This window comes from Struthio camelus, chromosome 15 (assembly GCF_040807025.1).
Source record: "Struthio camelus isolate bStrCam1 chromosome 15, bStrCam1.hap1, whole genome shotgun sequence".
In the NCBI taxonomy this organism is placed as follows: Eukaryota; Metazoa; Chordata; class Aves; order Struthioniformes; family Struthionidae; genus Struthio; species Struthio camelus.
In genome coordinates, this window is record NC_090956.1 from 11,352,577 (window position 1) to 11,373,440 (window position 20,864).

At 44.1% G+C, this 20,864-nt stretch overlaps 2 protein-coding genes across 4 annotated transcripts in view; one reads left to right on the forward strand and one right to left on the reverse strand.

Moving 5' to 3' along the window:
• Positions 1 to 11,148, reverse strand: part of LOC104149761 (BOS complex subunit NOMO1) — a 28,379-nt gene extending 17,231 nt beyond the window's left edge. The window contains exons 1-13 of one of the 2 annotated variants that reach the window (XM_068908266.1): positions 10,962 to 11,148; positions 10,547 to 10,636; positions 9,333 to 9,378; positions 8,768 to 8,868; positions 8,538 to 8,644; positions 8,262 to 8,334; positions 7,591 to 7,743; positions 6,217 to 6,354; positions 4,481 to 4,570; positions 3,748 to 3,853; positions 3,140 to 3,290; positions 1,656 to 1,833; positions 760 to 901 (exon numbers count right to left, since the gene is read on the reverse strand). In XM_068908266.1, coding sequence (XP_068764367.1) covers positions 760 to 901; positions 1,656 to 1,833; positions 3,140 to 3,290; positions 3,748 to 3,853; positions 4,481 to 4,570; positions 6,217 to 6,354; positions 7,591 to 7,743; positions 8,262 to 8,334; positions 8,538 to 8,644; positions 8,768 to 8,868; positions 9,333 to 9,378; positions 10,547 to 10,636; positions 10,962 to 11,102 — 1,516 coding nt within the window. In that variant the 5' untranslated portion in view covers positions 11,103 to 11,148. Of the gene's footprint in view, positions 1 to 759; positions 902 to 1,655; positions 1,834 to 3,139; positions 3,291 to 3,747; positions 3,854 to 4,480; positions 4,571 to 6,216; positions 6,355 to 7,590; positions 7,744 to 8,261; positions 8,335 to 8,537; positions 8,645 to 8,767; positions 8,869 to 9,332; positions 9,379 to 10,546; positions 10,637 to 10,769; positions 10,913 to 10,961 lie in introns of those variants that run through there. The other variant, XM_068908267.1, reaches the window with a different exon arrangement.
• Positions 11,149 to 12,059: 911 nt separating this feature from the next.
• ABCC6 (ATP binding cassette subfamily C member 6) overlaps positions 12,060 to 20,864 on the forward strand; it is a 28,672-nt gene continuing 19,867 nt past the window's right edge. Inside the window, exons 1-10 of one of the 2 annotated variants that reach the window (XM_068908280.1) lie at positions 12,060 to 12,156; positions 14,433 to 14,609; positions 14,849 to 14,974; positions 15,659 to 15,796; positions 16,352 to 16,477; positions 17,214 to 17,275; positions 18,115 to 18,246; positions 18,819 to 19,031; positions 19,899 to 20,076; positions 20,552 to 20,713. In XM_068908280.1, the coding sequence (XP_068764381.1) occupies positions 12,103 to 12,156; positions 14,433 to 14,609; positions 14,849 to 14,974; positions 15,659 to 15,796; positions 16,352 to 16,477; positions 17,214 to 17,275; positions 18,115 to 18,246; positions 18,819 to 19,031; positions 19,899 to 20,076; positions 20,552 to 20,713 (1,368 nt within the window). In that variant the 5' untranslated portion in view covers positions 12,060 to 12,102. Of the gene's footprint in view, positions 12,157 to 14,432; positions 14,610 to 14,848; positions 14,975 to 15,658; positions 15,797 to 16,351; positions 16,478 to 17,213; positions 17,276 to 18,114; positions 18,435 to 18,818; positions 19,032 to 19,898; positions 20,077 to 20,551; positions 20,714 to 20,864 lie in introns of both variants that reach the window. The other variant, XM_068908282.1, reaches the window with a different exon arrangement.

Sequence of the window (20,864 nt, forward strand, 5' to 3'; positions counted from 1 at the left end):
CTTATTTCTTAAGCACACATTCTCCAGCACTTTGCTGCACTCTTTAGTGAATTTACGCTTATTAACCACGTTATTGCATCCAATGGCAAGTAACAACCAGAAGCTCAACACTAAATTCTTGGGCTAATATCTCGCTGCAGAGACTACAGGGACAAAACAGAACAGCACACCAAGTGCAGAGAAGGCTCAGAAAGCACAAGTAAGGGGCAAAAATGACAAAAGTCAAACCTGAGTCACCTGCTGCTGAAACTAGTGGGCATTCAAGGAAAACAGGAGAAGAAATGAACCGTCAACCGAAATAAAGAGAAAAGCATAAGAACGAGAAGGGAGACTACAACCTTGTGTCAACAGCTTGAGCCTACAAGCTTCTACATGTTTACATCCATTGCATTTTTAATGGTTTTTTCCCTTCCAGTACTTCTCTAAAGTGCAGCATCCCTTTTATCAGCCAGTAGCATTTCCTTCCAGAACTCAGCCATCTTCCAAGCAAAGCCAAGAGTCAGAACTTCCCCCAGCAAGTATTTAAAATGGGTACATAACGTTACTAAAATAGATAGCTCCAAAGTTTACTACGGTACTTTATTAGACTGCAAGGTCTTCAGAACCAGGACTGTTTGCATCTACGTGCGGGAAGTTAACCTACTTATCTGCTGATGGGGCTATCCCCAGCAACTGCTTTGATCCAAACAGTACTCATTCACACACACAGTGCTAGAGTTTTCCTTTCCCATTTTCCCTTCACTTTCAAAACTGGCTTACCTAAACAAGAGATTTTTCCTGAGACTGAGGCCAGAAACTGAGAGAAGGTCACATCCATTACTGGTCTGTCTCTAACAGTAACAGGGAACACTTTGGGTTTCAAAGCCAGTCCCGCTCTGGTTTCAGCCTCTGGAACAATTACCTGAAGAGCACATAATATCAACGTATCACCAGCTTTTAAATACCGGTCCCAATACACTCACTGCACTGAGTTCAACTCACCAGAAATGATACAAATGGAAATTTACTCTAAGTCTCAGACAAAGCAAAATCAGTCTCTCAAAGATGCTTTCGAAAATTCTGCGGCTGATATTAAAAGTCCTTCCAAAAATTGCAAAAGGCCCGAGCTGAAAATCCTCCTCATGGCTCAAAAGCCTGAAGGAGTTTTTGCTTTGGGAACTACTCCTGCTTCTACGTTAGGCTCTCTCATTATCTGTAAGGACAGTCAGAGGCCTTGTCACTACACTCTTCCTCCGGTCTGCGCTATTTCCCACAACGCATAACACATGGTGGTTGTGCTATAGATTCTGCTGTGACCTATAATCTAGGGAACCACTTAGATACCGGATAAAGGTACACATTACATGTCTCATTCACACGATAATATATTAAGATAAGAAGCAATCTAGGGGAGAACTCAACTAGTGAAAAGAGAGATAAAAATCTTTGATCTCAATAGCCCAATTTCCTTTTAATAAGTATAAAAGGAAAGTAGTATGGGAATTCCAGCTTATGAAGAAAAAAGGGAAATAACTGTCATTGTTTAAATACTGCAAGCAGGTGAAAAGCACCACAGAAACCTATTTTCAACTTCTCAAACTTTAGAGAGAAACTTTTCAAAATCTTATAAAAGCTCTTGACCGTCCTACAGTGGAGTAATGGTAGCTCATTCTTACCTGAATGTTGTATGTACCCAGTTTTGCCCTAAAACAAAATGTTCCGTGAGGGTCAGTTTCTGTTGTAACCAGTGATGTTTTGTCCTTGTCCTGAGGCATCATGGTTACCTTGTATTTATTGATCTGTTTGACTGTGTCGGGGAAACGAGTTACTGAGATGCGGCCACACACACTGAATCTGTAAAATAAATGTCAGACATTAGAATAAATACCTTGATTTGACAAAACACATACAAAATACTTGTCTTAAAATTTCTTCAAAAGCAAACCTCATTATAATGAGGAAATAACACAGGAATTAGAATTAATTCTCCCTTAAGCAGCATTTATGCCAAAGTGATATTACAAACGAGCAGCAGAGTAAATGCAAATTCTTGTGTAATGTTTGGTTGGTTGGTTTGTTTTGTTTTTGAACAATGGAGTCACCATGATGTTACTTGTTTTTTTGCAGGCAACCTGCTTCGTTATTTGAGAATCTTTTTCTAAACCAATTACTTTATCCTATTCCCCCCCACACCTTTTTTTTTTTCCTCCTTTTTTTGACTAGGACGACAATTGACTTAATATTGGCAATCCTCAGGTTTTAACTAGTCTGGTGCGTCAAAGATTTCAAATAGGTAGTACACTGGACTACGTTCTGTGAAAATACAAGATAAGAAGGCCAATTCGAAGCTGTTAAGTTTTACTTTTCCCTTTCAACAGTACAACATATTCAGTGACTGAAAATCAACTGTAATTGATCGTTCAACAGTAATTTATTTTTTTTAAATTAGCTAGCCAAGTCCACATGAGTTACTTGCCACTTGTCTTAGTAATTTCCTAGTTTTCATTCGTTGCCTTTGCTCCTATTGTTGAAGGTTGCCACTATTTCCTCCTAAGGAGGCGCTCCTGGGGACAGAACCTTGCCCCTTTTGTCTTGCTCAGTTCACACCATGCCTCCCACCACCGTGCAGCCTTACACTGCCAAAACCATCCTGTCACCAATGAACAGGCTCAGCAGCCACAGAACCACAAGGGGAAAAAAAAAAAAAAATTCATGTAAGACAGTTATGATCCTAACAGTGATAAGTAATAAAATGTACCAGTGTGGTACAACAACCTACTAGACAGTTATGTAATTCCATGCCTATAGAGAAGGAGAGTCAAATCTGAAGTGCTGCATCAGTAGCAGAAAGCCTCTGTTCTTTTCTTGGTTCTGCCACATACTCTTCTATAATTGCTTAATAACCCCATGTCTTAGAGACTTCATTTGCAAGAGAACGGTTATTACAAGGGTGCTCTAAGGTTTAACAACTGCTGAGCAAAACGCTGTGGGTAAAACACTGTCGTCCAGTCACATTGCCCAATATTCCTTGAATTTCTCAAGCAGTGTTCAGCTCCAGGCAAAAGGACGCAAGTCTGGGCATAATACAGGAAAGGACCACCCGTTTTCAAGACCTTGCCCACATATCAGTTTCCACTTTCATCATGACACCAGTACTTACCCAGTTGCTATGATGTCTGCTAACTGAGGTGTATTTGGTGCAATTTTCACAGTAATAGTATCAAAGAAGAGGTGCTCTTTCTGGGCCTGAATTGTGTATGTACCTGTTGTTATGTTCTCAAGGCGGAAAGAGCCATCAGCTTTAGTCTTTACTGTAACAAATAAAGTCAAGAATTTAAAAAAAAAAAAAAACAAAAAAACCCTGAAAAAATCCAAAAAACCCTATCCTCGTGTGTTAACAGAACCACTGAGTGCATGCACTGCTTCAGCCTATTTTTAATTCACAATGCATAGCAAAGAAACGGTATTTTGCTTTCTTACTAGACCAACTTTTGTTTCTGTATTTTACAGTACCATTTTCAATTTGGCATATGTATGACAAAAATTACGGCAAAGCTTTCTAAATCAAAACGGATGAATACCTAATGCTCTCTTCTAAAGTCAGAAAATGGAAACTTAATCAACTGAATGAAAATCACTTTAATACTTCAAAGAATTCACAACAGAAATAGTGTACTATCCTGAAGGTTTAATACCATCTCATACCCTAGTTCTGTACTTGGGCTTAAAGACTTCCCTACAGCAACACAGACCAAGACCACTGCATACCTTTAATCTGATTGTTTAGAGTCACAGTGGCATCAGCAACTCCTTCTCCTTCAGGACCATTCAACACTCTGCCTGTGACAGAGAAACCCATCACATGGAAAACAGGCTAAAATGGGGGGAAAAAAGTTAACTTTAATCTTTACCCAGTAAAAGCATTCAGACATCTGTAGCAAAGAACACGTTTTGTTTTCTTTCCCCTCACACAAAGGGAATTTATTTCCCCCTTTAGAAAAAAATCCCTGGGATAATCGCAACAAAATTCTGGATCCAGGAACGGAGGAACGGAGTCTCAACAAGTACAGAAACAATTTGCAATTTATTTGCATCGTTATGGTTCAGCAGGCCCAAAACACAGATCATAATGCTGTTATACAAGACACTCTACAAAACCACACAAATTTACAGGCCCTTCTTCAGAGAACCCAAACTGAATGAGTAATTCAAGCAACCTGAAAGGTCACTGACTGCTTGCAACACGGACGTGAAAAGTGAACTTAGTAAAGAGCTTTTCCCTATTTTGTTTCTATCTAGCAAAAGGGACTGAAGTGCAGAAACACAGCAGGATGCCAGATACCGCGGTCTACACGCTGTGCGAGTGAGTATGGGTAACAAACGTCTTCTAGGCTGCTTATAAAAGCCTATTTTTGCATAGCACGCCTGCTTTCTACTAAAATCAACCATGTTTTTAAAGAAAAGAACAGCACAAACAACTTTATTTCTCTGCATGCCTTACCTCAATTTGTAAACTGTCATGTTCTACCAAGAAGTCCAATCTAGATGGTGCAACATCAAAGGTAATTCTCTCCCCCCTGTAGAATGGTATCTGAAAGAAGACATGTTGCTTTGACTCCTAAGGAGCTCTGATGTCAGAAATGTTATTTATTACCTCCTCATTCTTACTACCATCAGACATCTCTACGAAGCAGAAAGTTTCCAAGGGGCTGCAAACTTACTAGAAAAATAACTCAGAGGGATGGAGACATGAACAAAGGTGATCTTTCAGAAACGTTTGATGAACCATTTCAGATTACAGAAAGAGACAGAACGGTAACCCTGTACTCAAAATACAGCAAAGGTAATTGGATGTGTGAGAGTTTACAGATAACAGAATGTAAGAAAATATATGATCACTAGAGGGACTAAAGAAATGAGGAAAATTTGGGTTCCTCTTCTAGACCATGCAGATTAAGAATGCAAGACCACCGCTCTAGGAAGGGTACGGACAACCACACTTCCACATTTCCTGGACATAACTGGCTTTGGTCCAGAAGCCATACCTCTATTTCAGTATAGTATCCACGTAATTCTAGATCACAAGTGGCTCATGACCCTCCACAGCACTTCCTGTGAATATACACCTTAGCGTCCATACTTTTCTCCTTTCCACAGCTCTCCCACTCCAGTTGATTCAGGTCTCCCATTTCAATACTGTAATTCTCTTTGTAATATTTAAAATCTCTGTCTGCTCTTGCAGTTTCATCATCTTCCCAGAGAAGAAATGAAGCATATGAAAACAGAGACGTATGCAAGTCATTCATTTTTCTATCCTTTCATTTTCTGTTACTCCAGGAAAACAAGCTGTTTGGCTCAGGAAATTTATATCCCATCATACCAGCAAAGACTGTAAACCAGAGAACCTGAGCTTTATTCAAAAAGTCACAGAACTCAAACATGCCAAGTAGGATGTCCAGAGTGCTGTCCCACCATTAAAACCAGCAGAATTACTGCTGACTACTTTAAACTCTGTTCTTCTGGGATTAAAGTTGGCATTTGAGCCAAAAGATTTTGAAGTGTAAAATGGGTATGTCAGAGATGGATAGAAGTTTTCAGAGCCATTAATATCACCTGCGGGATTAAAAACAGCTGTGCAGCTGCTTCACCTGTGTTGCTTTCTACCCTGAGAGGAAGTGTTCCTCCGCATTACTGCAGCCACCACTGGGGGCATCTTTGAAGCACCAGAAGAAAACGTGAGGCTGAAAGTACAGAGAGCTTCCAGACTGCAGTGCAAAATTGTTCAAAGTGTTCACAGCCTAAATAGGAGATCTAGTTAGAAGAGTTAAACAGCTTTTCCCTCTCCAGCTACGTGTGAATACGCCTAGAGTTAACGATGAAAAAGAACAGGCAAAAAAAGAAAACAGAACTTGAAGGACATGAGATGGCAGCAGCCAACTGAAGCTTTCAGTCTGGTATCAGCCTAAGCGTGGTTCTGTGACTGGCCAATGTATTCAGTTAATTCAGAGTGATTTGCAAATACGTCCTGACTCAGAAACCTCACCACAGAGCTCTTCCAAATCAGCAACTTCAGGGTCAAACATTTTACGTTGGATTGTCCTTTTTGACTATTTCATCCATTTCAAAATGCTTCAACTACTTCCGCTTTAACAGCTACAAAATTACACATTATCTAGTTTAGAAAACAAAAGTTAATGACCCAATGGCAAATAAGCAATGAACTTTCTAGCTACTTACCACAGTGTATTTCCCACTTGGCAGAGAAAGAAAGGTGAAAGATCCATCTTCTTTTGATACAACATTGCACAAATAGGATAGAGACTCATCTCTTGATTGAAATCCATCCACTGGAGAAATATTACAGCCCATGACATCCTGTGTAAATAGATGCGTTACCACTTTTTTTTTTTTTGCTCCTGAGAGAACAGGGAGGAAATAATTTGGGGTTTTTTTTTCCGGAATGTTATGCTGAGAATGAAGGACGGAAATACAAGTTATTTTGGAAGCCTAACCTTGGTAACGTGGCTTACAGTTCATGTATAGGCATTGGGTGTGTGTGTGGGGGGGGGGGGATAAATAAATAAATAAATGAACATTAGGGTAACAAGGGCATAAAACTCAAAAATTCAACACTCACCAGCACCCCCCGAGCAGCATGGCATATCTCAACATTAACTAACTTCAGTTCTGAGGACAAGGTTAATATTACAGAACAAAGGTCTACTCTGCATATCGAATCGCAGTACATGACCAAACATTCCACACTCATTTCATAACATATTTTTAAGTTAGCAATAGCAGCTGCTGAACTTTGAGAACTTTGTCTTCGCATTGAAAGGGCAAAGAGCAATTAAGAACTCATGCTGAAGACAAACTGCATCCATTCTACAATGAAATTCAGTGTTTGTCTGGCAACATCTTTCATCATGCGCCAGAAGGTGGTCTTTCACCCTGGCAGAGCATCATCCTGATGCAGGAACATGCTTACTAACCAACGTTTAGCACGCAAAAACATTGTCTTAAAACTGTAGCCCATAACTCTGCTGACCCACAAGGAACGTACACATCGGTAATATGCATTGAACAATATTATATTTGCACTCATCCACTTCAGCTCGTGTCTTAGTTTTCTATGCCCCTGAACAGCCTGGGTTTTGAGGAGCCTGGTTGTTCAAAAAAAAAAAAAAAAAAAAAAAGGACGAAAAGAGTTGCAATTAAAAGAATCTTCTAATTTCTTCTGTCTGAAGCATATGTATAAAGACAATTTTATGTAGGCCTTCTGCCTCAGTTTTTCCAGTATTTAAACACACAGGCACTGTGTTACACATCTGAGTATTCTACAGAAGTCATGTGAAAACTAAGCACGTACACAAATGGTGTAGAACAAGGGACTTGTTGAACAGCTTAAGGGGTTGCACAGCTCAGGTATCCTATAAACCAAGCTCACGGCATACAAAGAGGATCTTTTGGTTCATTTACAGTATCAGTATTTTAGGCTGTATTAGAACGAAAGGCAGAGACGAGATGCAGGGTACTGTGGGTCCAGCAGCTATTTAGCTGTTTCTCATTCATGTCCATACACCTACTGAAAAGGTTCTGATATGCTATTACCTCTTTGGAGACTGAGGAAGAGAAAAGAAGAAACATCACTCCTTTCATGGGTTCTCCATCACTCCTTACTGACCCAGAAACATTGTAGCCAGCAACGATAAGAGGGCTAGCAGCATAAGCATTAGAACTGGTCACCCGTACCACTGTATTCGACTGAAATACAGAAACATATACATGTTCATGAAAAGCAGGTGTTCAACCTTATTTACAGCACCTAAATAACTATCAGATACTACTATATTCAACAGCAGAAATACAAGCCAGAGCAGCAGCATTCAAAGAGGGACCATGGGCTAGTCAAAAGAAAAAGAGAGACTAAATCAAAGATACTTCTGTAAAACAGTTTTTTTACTGTAGAAATCGGTCAGGATTGTCAGAGCTCCTCAGAAAGCAAGCAGTCCGAGAGGGAAGGATTAGAGCACTGCTACTAATCTCCAAGCTCCTGCAGAACGTACTAGATTAGAAGACCTAAGGCAAGAGCTCGCTTGCCAGTCCTTCCCTGGCTGGCTCCACACTCTCCAAGCTAGGTCTCCCTAATTTCTTGCCTTCCTAAATGAAATTTAGGAAAACCTCATTAAACCTGTCCACTTGCGCAAGCCCTCACTTGGGACAATCAAGACAAAGTCTAGTTGATCCACCTTCACTAAACACGAACTCTCATAGGCTCTAACCTCTTTCAACGTCCAGGTAGGATGAGATGCAAAGATTTCATATTCGCCAGGAAGCACTTTAAAGAAAGCAAACCTGTACGACAAGAAAAGGGTTACGTTCCTTTAGAAATAGTCATAAACATTTGTTTACATAAAAACAACTCATACTGTCTGCATACGTTAGGAAAAAAATTTCAGAACTACTATAATCCCAACCGACTTAGCAGAACTGAAAGCCTGCTCTGTAAATAAACAGATGAATAAAGTGCGCGCACCCATGCATACTCCCACACTCACTTTCCTCCAGGATGGGTAACAGTTGCTTGTATGTTTATGTCACTGCCAGCATTTCTCAGTACAACCTGGACTCCAGCAGGACCTAACGCCTGACCTTTGCTGAGAACCTGTCAAAATGAAGAGAAACCAAAGTATAAACAGATAAAAGCAACTGGCAGAGCCAAAGAAGAATGTTTCTGTGAAGGCAGAATTAACACAGGATGGAATAAAAAAAAATAAAGGACTCTAACCTTTCCATTCACAGAAAACCCAGTAAACACAAAGTTAATATCGCCTCCCTTTGTGCAAATGTCATTAATGCCATCCACATGGATGTCTACACTGGTTGGTTCTGCAGGTGAAAAACAATGAAACAGCATGGTAGTTAGGGATGGAGGAATCACGGTGCGTTTCTACTTGAGCTTTACAAAACTTTCACAGAAATACACTAACTCAAGCATCCCAGTTCTGCTCTGGAAGTCTTTTCTCGCCAAAGTTCACCACCATAAATGCAAATGTTGAAAATGCTCTTTCTGCCTCCCGTTACAGCAATGTTTGTCAAAATCCCACGTTCCCTTAACGCAGTTCAGGAGTCACCCTCTCAAAGTCTATCTCACAGCTTTATTTTCCTCCTGTACAATAAGTACCTTTTAGTTACTTAAAACCATACAGGAGGGCTTATCTCTTTTGAAAAGCACTTGATTTTCCCTCCCAACTGCAAGCTAGGCATAGTTGAAGCCTCACATTGCCGATAAACTGCCCTACTGTAAAAAAAAAGATATGACCCTACTGTAAAAAAAAGATATGACCACTTACCGAAACTCCACCCTAGGGGAGGCTCAATCTTAAGAATGAAGTCCCCCTAAAAATAAAAAAGCAATAACCATCTTCACTGATCTCAAAGCAATTTAACTAAAAGATGAAAAAAAAACCAAAACACAACAGAATGCAAGCATCACGCTGCAGAGAATAACACAAGAGTCAAGTGTCCCATTCTCCTCTCCTCCTACCTAGGATACTCTGTTCAAAGAAGCAGCAATGTCCGCCCAGACAGGCTGGGATGCTGGGCTCATGTCCAGCCAGCTAAGAGCAAGTATTGATCAGCACCATGCTTACACAGCTTCCAGACCAAACTCCTGCCCCAGGAGAAGTGCCTGAAATAAGCCTTTAGTATTTTCATAGGGGGTCTTACTCAACCACTCCGCCCAAATATGAGATACGAAAATTTCAGTTCTTTCAAAAGCTCTGCACCAAAAGGGCATCAGGCTACACAGAGATCCTCTCTGAATCAGTGGCCCCACACACATTCCGAAGTTCATCCATGAGGAGACTCAAAGACCTAAGAATGAAACCACTGCGATCAGAAAGCGTCCTACGTTCTCAGATTTGGAAGGGAAGGAGTTATTTCTTTTCCGTAAATTAAACAGCTCTTTAAAAGAACAAAAGATGTGGGCCCTCTGAGGCCAGTTTCTATTTAATTTGAAGAGAAGTGTTTTTTCTAGTATAAACAGCCGAGAAACTTCTGAGATATTCTGAGCTTCCTATTTCATTATTTTCATGTTTTGAGACGTTTTAATAGCTGCAGTCGGTTGTTCAATTATTTTCATTTCGCTCATAACAAAAACATACCCTTATACAGCAGATTTACTTTCATTTCTATAGGTAGAAAACGGAAAGCTTTGCATGTACACAGTCTGTGAGAACCCGTACTTTTTCGTTCAGTGTTTGTACAGCTGCTAGCAAGCACAACACAGTTGTTGCCAGTAACTAACGCTCCCAGCGCTGCAGCTGTGCACATAAATAGCACAAAGACACAGCTAAAGCTACCTGTCCCTTCTCATGGTAACAGTCAGCACTAAGAAATAAAACACTGGCACTACAAAAAGCAGCAGCGGTAAGTTTGATGCAGCACTACAGGATGCACTGAATCAAAGGTCTGCGGGGCGCGCTGCTCGAGGGACACCGCACCCCGGCAGGAGAGCAGCTCGCCGCCCCGCCGCACGGCGGGCCCAGCGCCCTCCTCTTCCTACCTTGTCATAGAGGGGAATCATGAAATACCCGTTGTTTGGGGCGCAGTCGGTTTGGTATTTCAGAGTACCATGCTTGGTGTATAATTTAATCTACAAGAAACAAAAAAAAAAAAAAAGAGAGAGAGAGAAGAGAGAAAGTTACGGTTTTTTTTAAGAAGGGCGAGGAAAGCAGGCAGGAGGGGTGCTGGCGGCAGGGCAGGCGCGGCAGCGGGCAGGCGCTCACAGGGCAAGGAGGGAGGCGGCCGGCCGGGCTGGCGCCGGCAGAGCGAAGCCTGGGGCGCGGGGAGGGCGGGGGGGCCTGCAGGGGAAACGCCAGCGCGAGGGGCGGCGGCGGCGGCCGCCTCGGCCTCCACGGCGCTCAGAGCGGAAGGATGCGAGCGCCTTGGCGGGCGGCGCGGCCGAGCCCACCGCCCACCTCGATGAGGGAGTAGTTGATCTCCACGTCGGACTTGACGAAGCCGCCGCAGCCCACCACGATGTCCTCGGAGCCGCGCGCCCGGGCGCAGCACAGCGCGCAGCCCAGCGCCAGCAGCGCCGCCGCCGCCCAGGCCCCCATCGCCGCCGCCGCCGCCGCCGCGCTGACTCAGCGCCGCCCCCCCTCCCCCGGCCGCGCCGCTGCTGCCCCCTGCCGCCTCGGCGGCCCCCGGCCCCCCCCCGACACGGGCAGCGCTGCCACAAGCTGCACGGGGAGAAGCGCTGCCGCGGAGGGAGCCGCCTTTCCTGAGGCTTTCAAGCCTGAAAAACGTGAAGCTCACGCTGAGAAGCGGGAACCCTGGACAGGCTCCGCCGCTCGGCTCTGGCAGCGTTTGGCATTATAGTTCCCGCACAGAAAGGCAAATCCCTCCTTTCCCAGTTGCCACCTGGGATATATCCTAGGATATAGGATATATAGGTTAATAAGCAGTACAGAGCTCCCCCCCCACACACACACAGCCTCCGGTCCCACCCGACAGCGTGCTGTTTCGGGACCTTCGGGAGGGCTGGTTTGTTTTGCAGCTGGGACATAACGCTGAAAGCAACCCCCGGCCAGGAGGGAGTTGAGCCTCAGTGCGCTGGTATTCCAGCATGACAAAACAAATCCAAACGCTTCGCAGAAAAACACCTCCCAGCCCGCGGCCGGCCGTGCCGTAACTCCCTGCCCTCACCGTGCCCTTCCCTCCCTGCTGCCAGCCCAGGGACAATCATTCACCCGCCCGGCCCTTCCAGCCGCCTCTGAGCTCCGCTGCCCTTTGCCTCCGTGTCCCCGGCGGACCTTTCGGCGCGAAGAGACGGCGCCTGACCCCGGGCACCAGCCCCCCCAGCCAGGGCCGCCGTGCAGGAGCGGCGGGGGGCTCCTGCCTCTTTACGGCCTGGCGTTTGCCACGCGCCGGGCGGGAACGCGGCTGGCGGCCGTTTCCCAGCGAGCCCACCCGCCTCGGCGTCCATCGCCTCCCCCCAGGCGGCCAGGGAAGCCCGGCCGCCGGCCAAGCCCGGGCGGTCAGCGGGGGCGAAGGGCGACGGCTGTGGCCGCGCCGCCCCCCGCCGAGGCCCTGCAGGCGCCCGCAGGCGGCGGCGGCATGGCGGCGGGCGGCGGGCTCTGCGGCTCCCGGGCCGGCTCCGCGGGGCTCTGGGTGAGTGAGCGCCACCGGGACCTTCCCCCCGACCCCGCTCGGACCCGGCCGGGCTCGGCGCTCGCCGGGCCGTGCAGCGCCCACCCCGAGCGGCTCCTCGGCCGCCTTGCCCGGACCCCGGAGCCCGGGCCTGGACCCGCCGCGGGGCAGCCCTGGCTGTGGGGGAGCGCAGCCCCCTCACCGGCACCTCCGGCCTCGCCTCTGCGCTCGCGCCCGGGCTACGCACGAAGGTAGCGGCCGTGGCTTGGCCCGGGCCCTGGGCCTGGGCCCGGTGCGCGCAGCCCTGCGTGGGGCGAAGGTCTTCGCAGCCGGCCGCGGGCGCCGCCTGCGCGGGACCGTAACGTGGCAGCGGCGCGACACCGTCGCCCTGCCCGAGCAGGGCCCTGCCGGTGCTGGCGTCCATCCGCGTACCACCGCCTCCGGCGTGGAAGCAAAGCCGAGCAGTCGTTGTCAACGTTTTGTTACTGCCACACTGTAAACGTGTATTTATTTCCATTCAAGCCAACTAGTGTTACAAAATTTACCTCCGTGGGACAAAATTTTCACCCAAGTACAGGACAGCTGAATTCTTTTCCAAATTCGATGTGGGTTGTGTGGGACTGCGCAGCCCGAGGATACTGAAATACGCTTTAGGCCTTTTATTGTCTTCAGAGAATGGCTGCTGAATGGCCTGATACAGAATTACCTTTAAAAGGGCTGAAATGAGTGATCAGTCCAGACCCACGTGGAGCTTCTTCCTCAAGATTAATAAACTCCCATAATTGTGAGCCGTTATCTGCTGCTGCTTTTCGTCAAGGAGGTCCTATCGCCTGGCCTTGCTTTGCATCGCGTCCTGTTCTCGATATCCTCCAAATGGATTTAAGGACTCAAAACGACCTCAGCGAGCTGCCAAAGAAAAAAAAAAATCCTCTTTTACTCAAAGCTAGAACAAATTTACCTGCAGGATCAAGGACCAAGCCAGGGAAGCTATCTGAATATGCACTGCAGACACTTATTGGACAGTTTATCCCAGAGTTAGGCCTGGATCTATATATTTAGTAAGGCACCAACTTTATAACCTCTATCAGTCCAGTACTTGCTTGGAGTCTGCCATAACTATTTCTGCTATATGCCATAACCCAGAAGAAAAATCTGCTGAACCGTTTTTATCCAGCCCAGTCCCGCCTTCTTCAGCAGTCAGAATTGAGGAGTGTAGGCCAAGATTTTCCCAGCTGGCTGCTTAAACACTGGCTTCAGATTACTTTTGGAGCACCTGAGAAAAAGATACGTGCTTTTCAGAAACACAGTGTAGATGCAAGTTGCTTTGGAGTCAGGGAGAGCTGTAGACACAGGCAGTACCTCTGAAAAAACAGGTCATTGTTACTTGGATGCCAACACATCATCTAGGAATATTCCTCTGGCAAAACAAGTCTGAAGATTTAGGCCATGTTATTCTGCCTTGTAGCTCTTTCCATCTTTGGACCTTATAGTTTCACAATACCAAAGCCTGTGAGTGTTAGCAAGTAAAGCAGAGCCTGATTATCGTAGCTGAGTGACACTGACCCAACCGAAGTCCTTGGTTCTCACACAGGTCCCTCACAGTCTTTGGAGATTATTTGGCTCCCTAGATCTGCCTGGATGGAGCCTTTGCTATTTTGAAATTTAGTTAAGCCATGTACCTTGAGTCTTTCCTCTCACCTGTTCATCTATAGCTTTTTTTTTGTTAGTTGGTAGTATTTAAACTGCTTGTTTGGATAAGTCAAAAAGATTATAAATGGATTATAAAAACAACTGAGGAAATGCAGTTGTGATGCAGTTTATGCACTAGGACACTGCTTTCCTCCTAATGTCTGTCCTTCACCACTCATTCCTTACTGACCACTCTGATTGTTCCCAGCTGCCCATAATCCTTCTGACTCCGTAATTACTTTTTCTCATTCCACATTCAATATTTTACTAAATGTAATCTCTTTCTTTTCTCTCTGTTTCTAGCACTGGATGTCTTTTCTTTAGACTCTAAGACTTTTCCAACCTTTTTTCTCTCTCTTCTTCCACTTCTACTCCCTCCAAAATGCTATTGCTGAGCCCTCCTTCCCTCACTTATGACACCTTGCTGTTCTTCCAGCAGCACCTTGCTGTTCTTCTCTATGGCCAAGTGCTTTTTACATTTAAAACCCTAAATCAAGTTCCTCTAACGTTGCAGGAGATCTCAGCATAGCATTAGCAACATATATTAGCTGGTGAAACTGTGCGTTCTTTAGCTTTACTGTTTCACTTCTGTGTTGATTCTGTGGCAGGACTGGAACCAGACATGGTATACAAACACCCCCAGATTGACCTGGTGCTTCGAGAACACAGTCATTCCTTGGATCCCCTGTGCCTATCTTTGGATCTGTTTTCCATTCTACTACTTGTATCTTCGACACAAAAACAAAGGCTACATTAGGATGTCCCACATCTTCAAAACTAAAATGGTAAGGGCAGAAGCTGGGGTTTGAACCTAGCATTCTGGCAACTTTGATACAGAATTTAATTGTTCTAAATAATCAGCTCTTTCCTGGCAATCCATCTGTGTTTGCCTCAGCATTAATCCCCAACCTGCCCTTCCACCTCTCCAGTCTTACAGCTCAGGCTGCTCAGAGCATTCGGTTTGGTAGATCATCCTATCACCATTTCAGTCCATTCCAACATGTGTTTGCTGTCTCTGCCCCAGGTCCTTGGATTCATTCTTGTAATACTGTGCTTTTCTGATATCTTCTTCATGCTGTGGAAAATAAGCCAAGGAATCTCATGGGCTCCGGCAATCTTCATTAGTCCTGCAGTGCTGGGGATTACAATGGTAATTATTCCTTTGTTTTGTCTGTATGTGGCCCCGTTTAGCCCTCCTGGGACAGGTCTTGCTTGTATGTCTTATGTTTCTCGGTATCTTTTGAGCGCAAAGATGGCTGATGGGGAATAGAAGCTGCTGTGAAGCCTTTGCAGGCTGGAGCCACGCTTTGTGACTTTCTGCAGTATGAAGTGGCAATGGGTTGGAGCTGGGGCAGGACCAGTGGCTCTACAGCTATGTTATATACAGCTCTTTGGGTAGAGTACTCCTCACAGGAGCTGAGGCAGCAGTAGTGATTAGAAAGAGATCTCACAACAAGAGGACAGGGTCCAGTTTCTCTCAGCCACAGTATGTGATGCAGTGTGGTTGGTATCTCAGTGAATGAAATGGGATTCCTGTTCCTCTAAGTGCCTCTTCTCCCCTTCTGTCATTGCGTCTTCATAGCTCTTATCCTCCCAACCTCTTGGCCTGGTTGTAGTTGTATTGCTTGCTCTTTCAGTACCTACATTCTTGAGGGCAAAATGGCACATGCCTTTCAGTTTTAGCCTTTTAGGAACAATACTTCAGCTCTGAGCATTTTGAAATGTTTGGGCAAGAAACTAATTGATTTTACTCTCTGTATCCATTAATTTGATAATAATGTTTGGCTTTTCATTACTAGCTATTTATTTGGACATACTTCTCACTTCCTCTCAGATGCTTGCAATGTTCCTTACCCAGGCGGAAAGAATGGTGGGCACCCAGTCTTCAGGCATCTTGCTGATTTACTGGCTGCTCACGTTCCTGTCTGCAGCTGTGATGCTTAGTTCCAAAATCCAACATGCTCTAGAAAGAGTAAGTGAAAACGTGAATTTCTAACATGAAGGGGTATGAAGTCTCTAAACAGTATGGCTCTTTTTGCCTCATTGATCATGAGGTGGACAACTAAATTCCTCTCTTAAGATACTTGCTGAGAGGAATGGTTGATGATTCTTGGTCATCTCCAGCCATGTTATCCATCTCAATATAGATAGAGCGTTGTTTTCTGAGAGCTCGGCTGACTTCACATGTGAATAAATGCAAAAGGAATGTAAATGCTGTCACTAAAAACTGGCCTCATCCCAGATTTTGTATCAGCATACATATCTTGGTATATTATACATCATATTATTTGGGTAATAATACTAAGTATTACTTACTCAGTATTATTTGGGTAATTTTCCGTTTAGTTTTCCATTTCAGTAGCGCTACATAACTACAATTTAAATAAATGCAACTGTAAGAAAATACGCCTCATGCTTCGAACCAAAACTCAGAGTTTATGGCTTATAGAATATGAGATGTTCACTTTCTCCACTGATTTCACGTGTAGGGTCTTTACCTCAATCTCAAGAGTACTCTGTTTCTTAGGGCTTCCTGGAAGACCCTTTCCACCATGTTACAACTTACCTTTATGTTAGCCTGGTGCTAGGACAACTTGTGTTGTTCTGCTTAGCTGATCACCCTCCCTTCTTCTCCAAAACTGTCAACAACCCTGTAAGTATAATGGCTTCTCATAATGCATTGCTTCATTGTCCAAACAGAAATTCAAATTTCTGCAAATATGCAGGAACATGATTATCTGGGAGAGGGAAAATGCATCATTTTGCATGAAGGACAACATTTTTATAAGTTGAACCGGCTCAGTTTTGGATTGAACCAGTTTATTTTCAGAACACCTGTACTTGCCATTAATGTAATGAAGAGGCAGGTTCTTGGCCCTCCTGGGAATGCCCTAGACCAATCTATTTCCCAACTTTTTTGTTACCTAACACTCCCCATCCCAGTTTGCCACTTTTTCATGAGCCACAGCTTTTCCCTGTTTCTCCAGTTTTCCCACTTCTACTGGCACTAGCAAAACTAACAGGGTTAATAAACCCCTTCTGGTTCACTCCTGAGTAGACTAGGCACAAAGCAAGCACAAAAGCACCGATGTTTGTTATTTTCTATGAGATATGAGTAGGGCAGAGCTCTGTGCTTCAGAAAATAAATGTCTGCGTGTGTGAAGACTGAGACTTCCCTCCTCCATCTTAGGCATTATTCAAAGTCTAATTCACCAAACTCTCCTGGTCACGCTGATCCTTCACAATACGTTTACAGCGTCTGGGGCAATGAATGGGGGTTGCATAGCTTTTAGATTGCTTTTCCTGTGGAAGTGCAGAAGGGGATTGTGTTTATCTGACACGTACCCATTTCTAGATATAAATATCATCCATGTTTTTCCTCCCATCAGAATCAGTGTCCAGAAGCCAACGCCTCTTTTCTTTCCAAAATCACATACTGGTGGTTCTCTGGGTAAGAAAACAACTTTTTTTTTTCTAGAATATCAGATAAAAACAGTTAGGGTAAAAGAGGGTGTAGATGAGAGCCAGCAGCAAATATCTCAGCCCAAAACTTAGCTTGCCTGGTGAGGAGGTAAATTCTTTCTCTGGAGACCTGAGGAATTCCCAAAAGATACAGTTATACAAATTCAATTATTTTTTTCAAAATAGTTTAAAGCACAAATTTGAAAGCTGACTTTGCAATTCTGGATAATTCTCTCTGCACTTCCAGCTACCCCTCCAGCGCCCTCCCAATCCTGAAAGTAATACCTCAGTAATCTAAAATGATCACTGTACACCACCCACAGCCCTGCCTGCCTGCCAGCCAGACCTTCCTGTAACAAAAGCTGGGCAGAAAGGAAATGTCAGAGGGGGACATGGGCCTACTCTGCCGCTTCACATTCAGAAGGAAAATGATTACGTACTTTGGGCCTGATTGATTGTCAGCAACGATAAGGCCTAGCCTATGTTTCACCAAGCCACCAAATCAGTCAAAGAAAACTTTGTCTCCCGCTGCCCACACCCCAAATCTCAGTACAAAGTAAAATAGAATTAGGGCTTACTTCCAAATGACAATTACATTGGCAGAAGATAGCATATGGGTTTGGCAGAAGATAGCATATGGGTTTGAAACAAAACTGCTGTTCCTGAATATTCATGTTTATTCTGGGAAAGTATATTCCTGAATAATGTTTTATGTAAGTGACTCTCTCGACCCACTATGGAACACTAACTTAAAGCCCATCTGCTTTCAATACGTTGCGTGCACAAATGCTTCTGCGCTTAGGTTACGGCAGTCTCTGTGTTCTGCAGGCTTGTCTGCAAAGGCTATCGGCAGTCCTTGGGGGTGGATGACCTGTGGTCAATGAGGGAAGAGAACTCCTCAGAAGCAATCGTTGCCCAGATTGAAAGAGAATGGAAAAAGTATCGTAGCGGAACCGAGCAGTAAGTACTTGGTCTAGAGAGCATGTCAGGGACTCAAGTGGGCAGTTTTTCTCTCTCCTCTAGATGACTTTTGGACATCCTCTAGATGATGTGGAACAAATAAGATTCACAGGTGCTGACATGCCATCTCAGAACAGACGCTTTCATCCCCTCAGAGTGCCACACAGACTGCTTCAGCACATACGCAGGTGTGAACTTCACATCTTCTAGGTGTTTCCTATCTGGACGAGAGATTTGTTGAAAGGTTTATTCCCACTGAATTATTTGTCAATTGAACAAGGAAAAGAAAAGGAGAGTCTATGTAAAGTAATCTGAGTAACTCTCTGCTATGAAAACATTAGCCCGCAGTAAGTGAGTTGCACATCAGATATTAAGTACTGAAATGTGCTGGAGAACATGCTTTAATTCCTGGAAGTCGGAGCCTTAAGTTCTTTGTGAAAGGGATCATTTCTTCATGTGCATTTATACTGGACACAACATTCAGTGTGGGATATTTAGCAATGCTGTTGAAAGCACAAGATCCTCAAGCTTTCTCTGGCTGCAGCTAGCCGCCTTATTATTTTTTTCTTCAGAAAAATGGAGTCCATTACATTTAAAAAGGGTCAGAAGAGTGAAACTGGCTTAGCAGAAACTGAAGAGACCCAGATTCTACTGCAATCACAGCAGAGTCAGAGTGGGCCCTTACTGAAAGCATTCTGGAGCATGTTTGGAACCTATTTCCTTCTTGGCACCCTCAGCTTAGTTATCTGTGATGTCTTCTTGTTCTCCATCCCAAAGTTACTGAGGTACGTGCAAATTTGGAATTTATTTCCAAAGACAAATACCATACATATAAGATTGCTGTTTGCATGAGAGATGTGTATGACAGCACCCACAGAGACTGACAAACAGACACTTAAATTAGAAATTTCGTAGTGCTGATGCAAGGAGCTCGATTATCATTTGTACTAAACCCACAGCCAATGCAATGAGAAAAAGCCATCACTGGCCAAAGCTGCGCACACTTTCCTCACTGCTCTGTTCTGACAGTGGAGAAGGTCCATTGCTCCAAGTCTTTTGGCAACTTGACTAGAACAGGAGTGTCAGTTCTTGGATCGTTTTACGTATCACATCGATATGTCAGCCACTTGCTGTACTCTTAAGGCTCCGTGATCTCTGACTGATTATAAAGAGCACAGTTGTGCATCCTATACATCTCAAACAGCTTCTTTAGTCAGCTGACTTTCTGCTTTGTGGGCTGCATTGGTACAACACATGACAGTATATGTTCAAGGCCAGAATCACTTGTCGGTCATTAAGGTTAAGTGAAGTTCTAGAATGCCAATGGCTTCCTTAGATTATGGCTCCCAATGTGTGTATTTCTGACAAATTCATACTATTCAGGAGCCATCCTTAACATTGAAAACAAGGTCTTCCCTGAGGGGAAGATGCTGAGATCAGAGATTGCTCCAGAACCAGGAATAGCTAAATGTCAAAAATCAAGATGTTGTAGACATGGGATACTTAGCAGTTTGTCCCACTCTTCTGCTCTTTTACTGACAAAGTTCAGCCAGAGAGAATACAGAAAAATCCCTGTTATTTCTGCATTTCTGTGTGTCTGATATTTCATCAGTACTACATGGGTTCATCGACACCTTGCTCCTGTCTTGCAGCCTTTTCCTGGAGTTCATTGAAGACCAAGAGGCCCCTAACTGGCATGGTTATTTCTATGCCTTCACTATGTTCCTATTAACTTGTCTCCAGACTCTCTTTGAACAGCGATATATGTACATGTGTCTTGTTCTGGGACTGAGACTGAAAACCGCAGTAACAGGGCTTGTGTACAGGAAGGTGAGTCTGCAGCTTCCTTTTCAGCTTCATTTTTTTCTAGGCCCTACATTAATCGTTATAACATTGTTGGTACCGATTCTTAACAATATCATGGAAAATGTTATTAGAGAACTACTTTTAGCGTATAGCTCTGTGCTCTTATTAATCTCTGAACAGCATGTGGGAGGTATTTTACTTTTTCTTTTTTTCAAATCCTACCTCTGAAGGGAAAAAGAAGAAAAGAAAGCAGCAAAAAGCAACTTAAGCTTTCTTATGCTGTAGATTGTGGTTGGGGCTTTTCATTCATTGTCAGAAGAAATAAAATCTTCATCCTAAAGAGAAGTCGTATATCCTAGGCAATAGCATGCTTTCAGTACCTAGGATTTGACTTTTTTCCCATCTTTTCCTTTCTTTATAAGGAAAAGAAAGTTGTTTGATTCTCAGATCAAAACCTGTTGTTTGACTATGTCTTTCCTTTCTTCTCCACCCTGTCTAGATTCTAGTAATGTCAAACGCATCAAGGAAAGCAGCAACAGTAGGTGAAATTGTTAATCTGGTATCTGTTGATGTCCAAAAGCTAATGGATCTTGTTATCTATTTTAATGGGACCTGGCTTGCTCCTATTCGGATTATCATCTGCTTCGTCTTCTTGTGGCAGGTAAAATATGACAAGAGTACCTATCAATGCCTTTCTATTCTTGACATCAAAAGAAAGAGGAGTTTTCAAAATTCTGCTTAGAGTTTTGCTGATCTGAACAACTTGAAATTGTCATATTTTTCTTAGCTCTACAGCATTGTAGATTCACTTG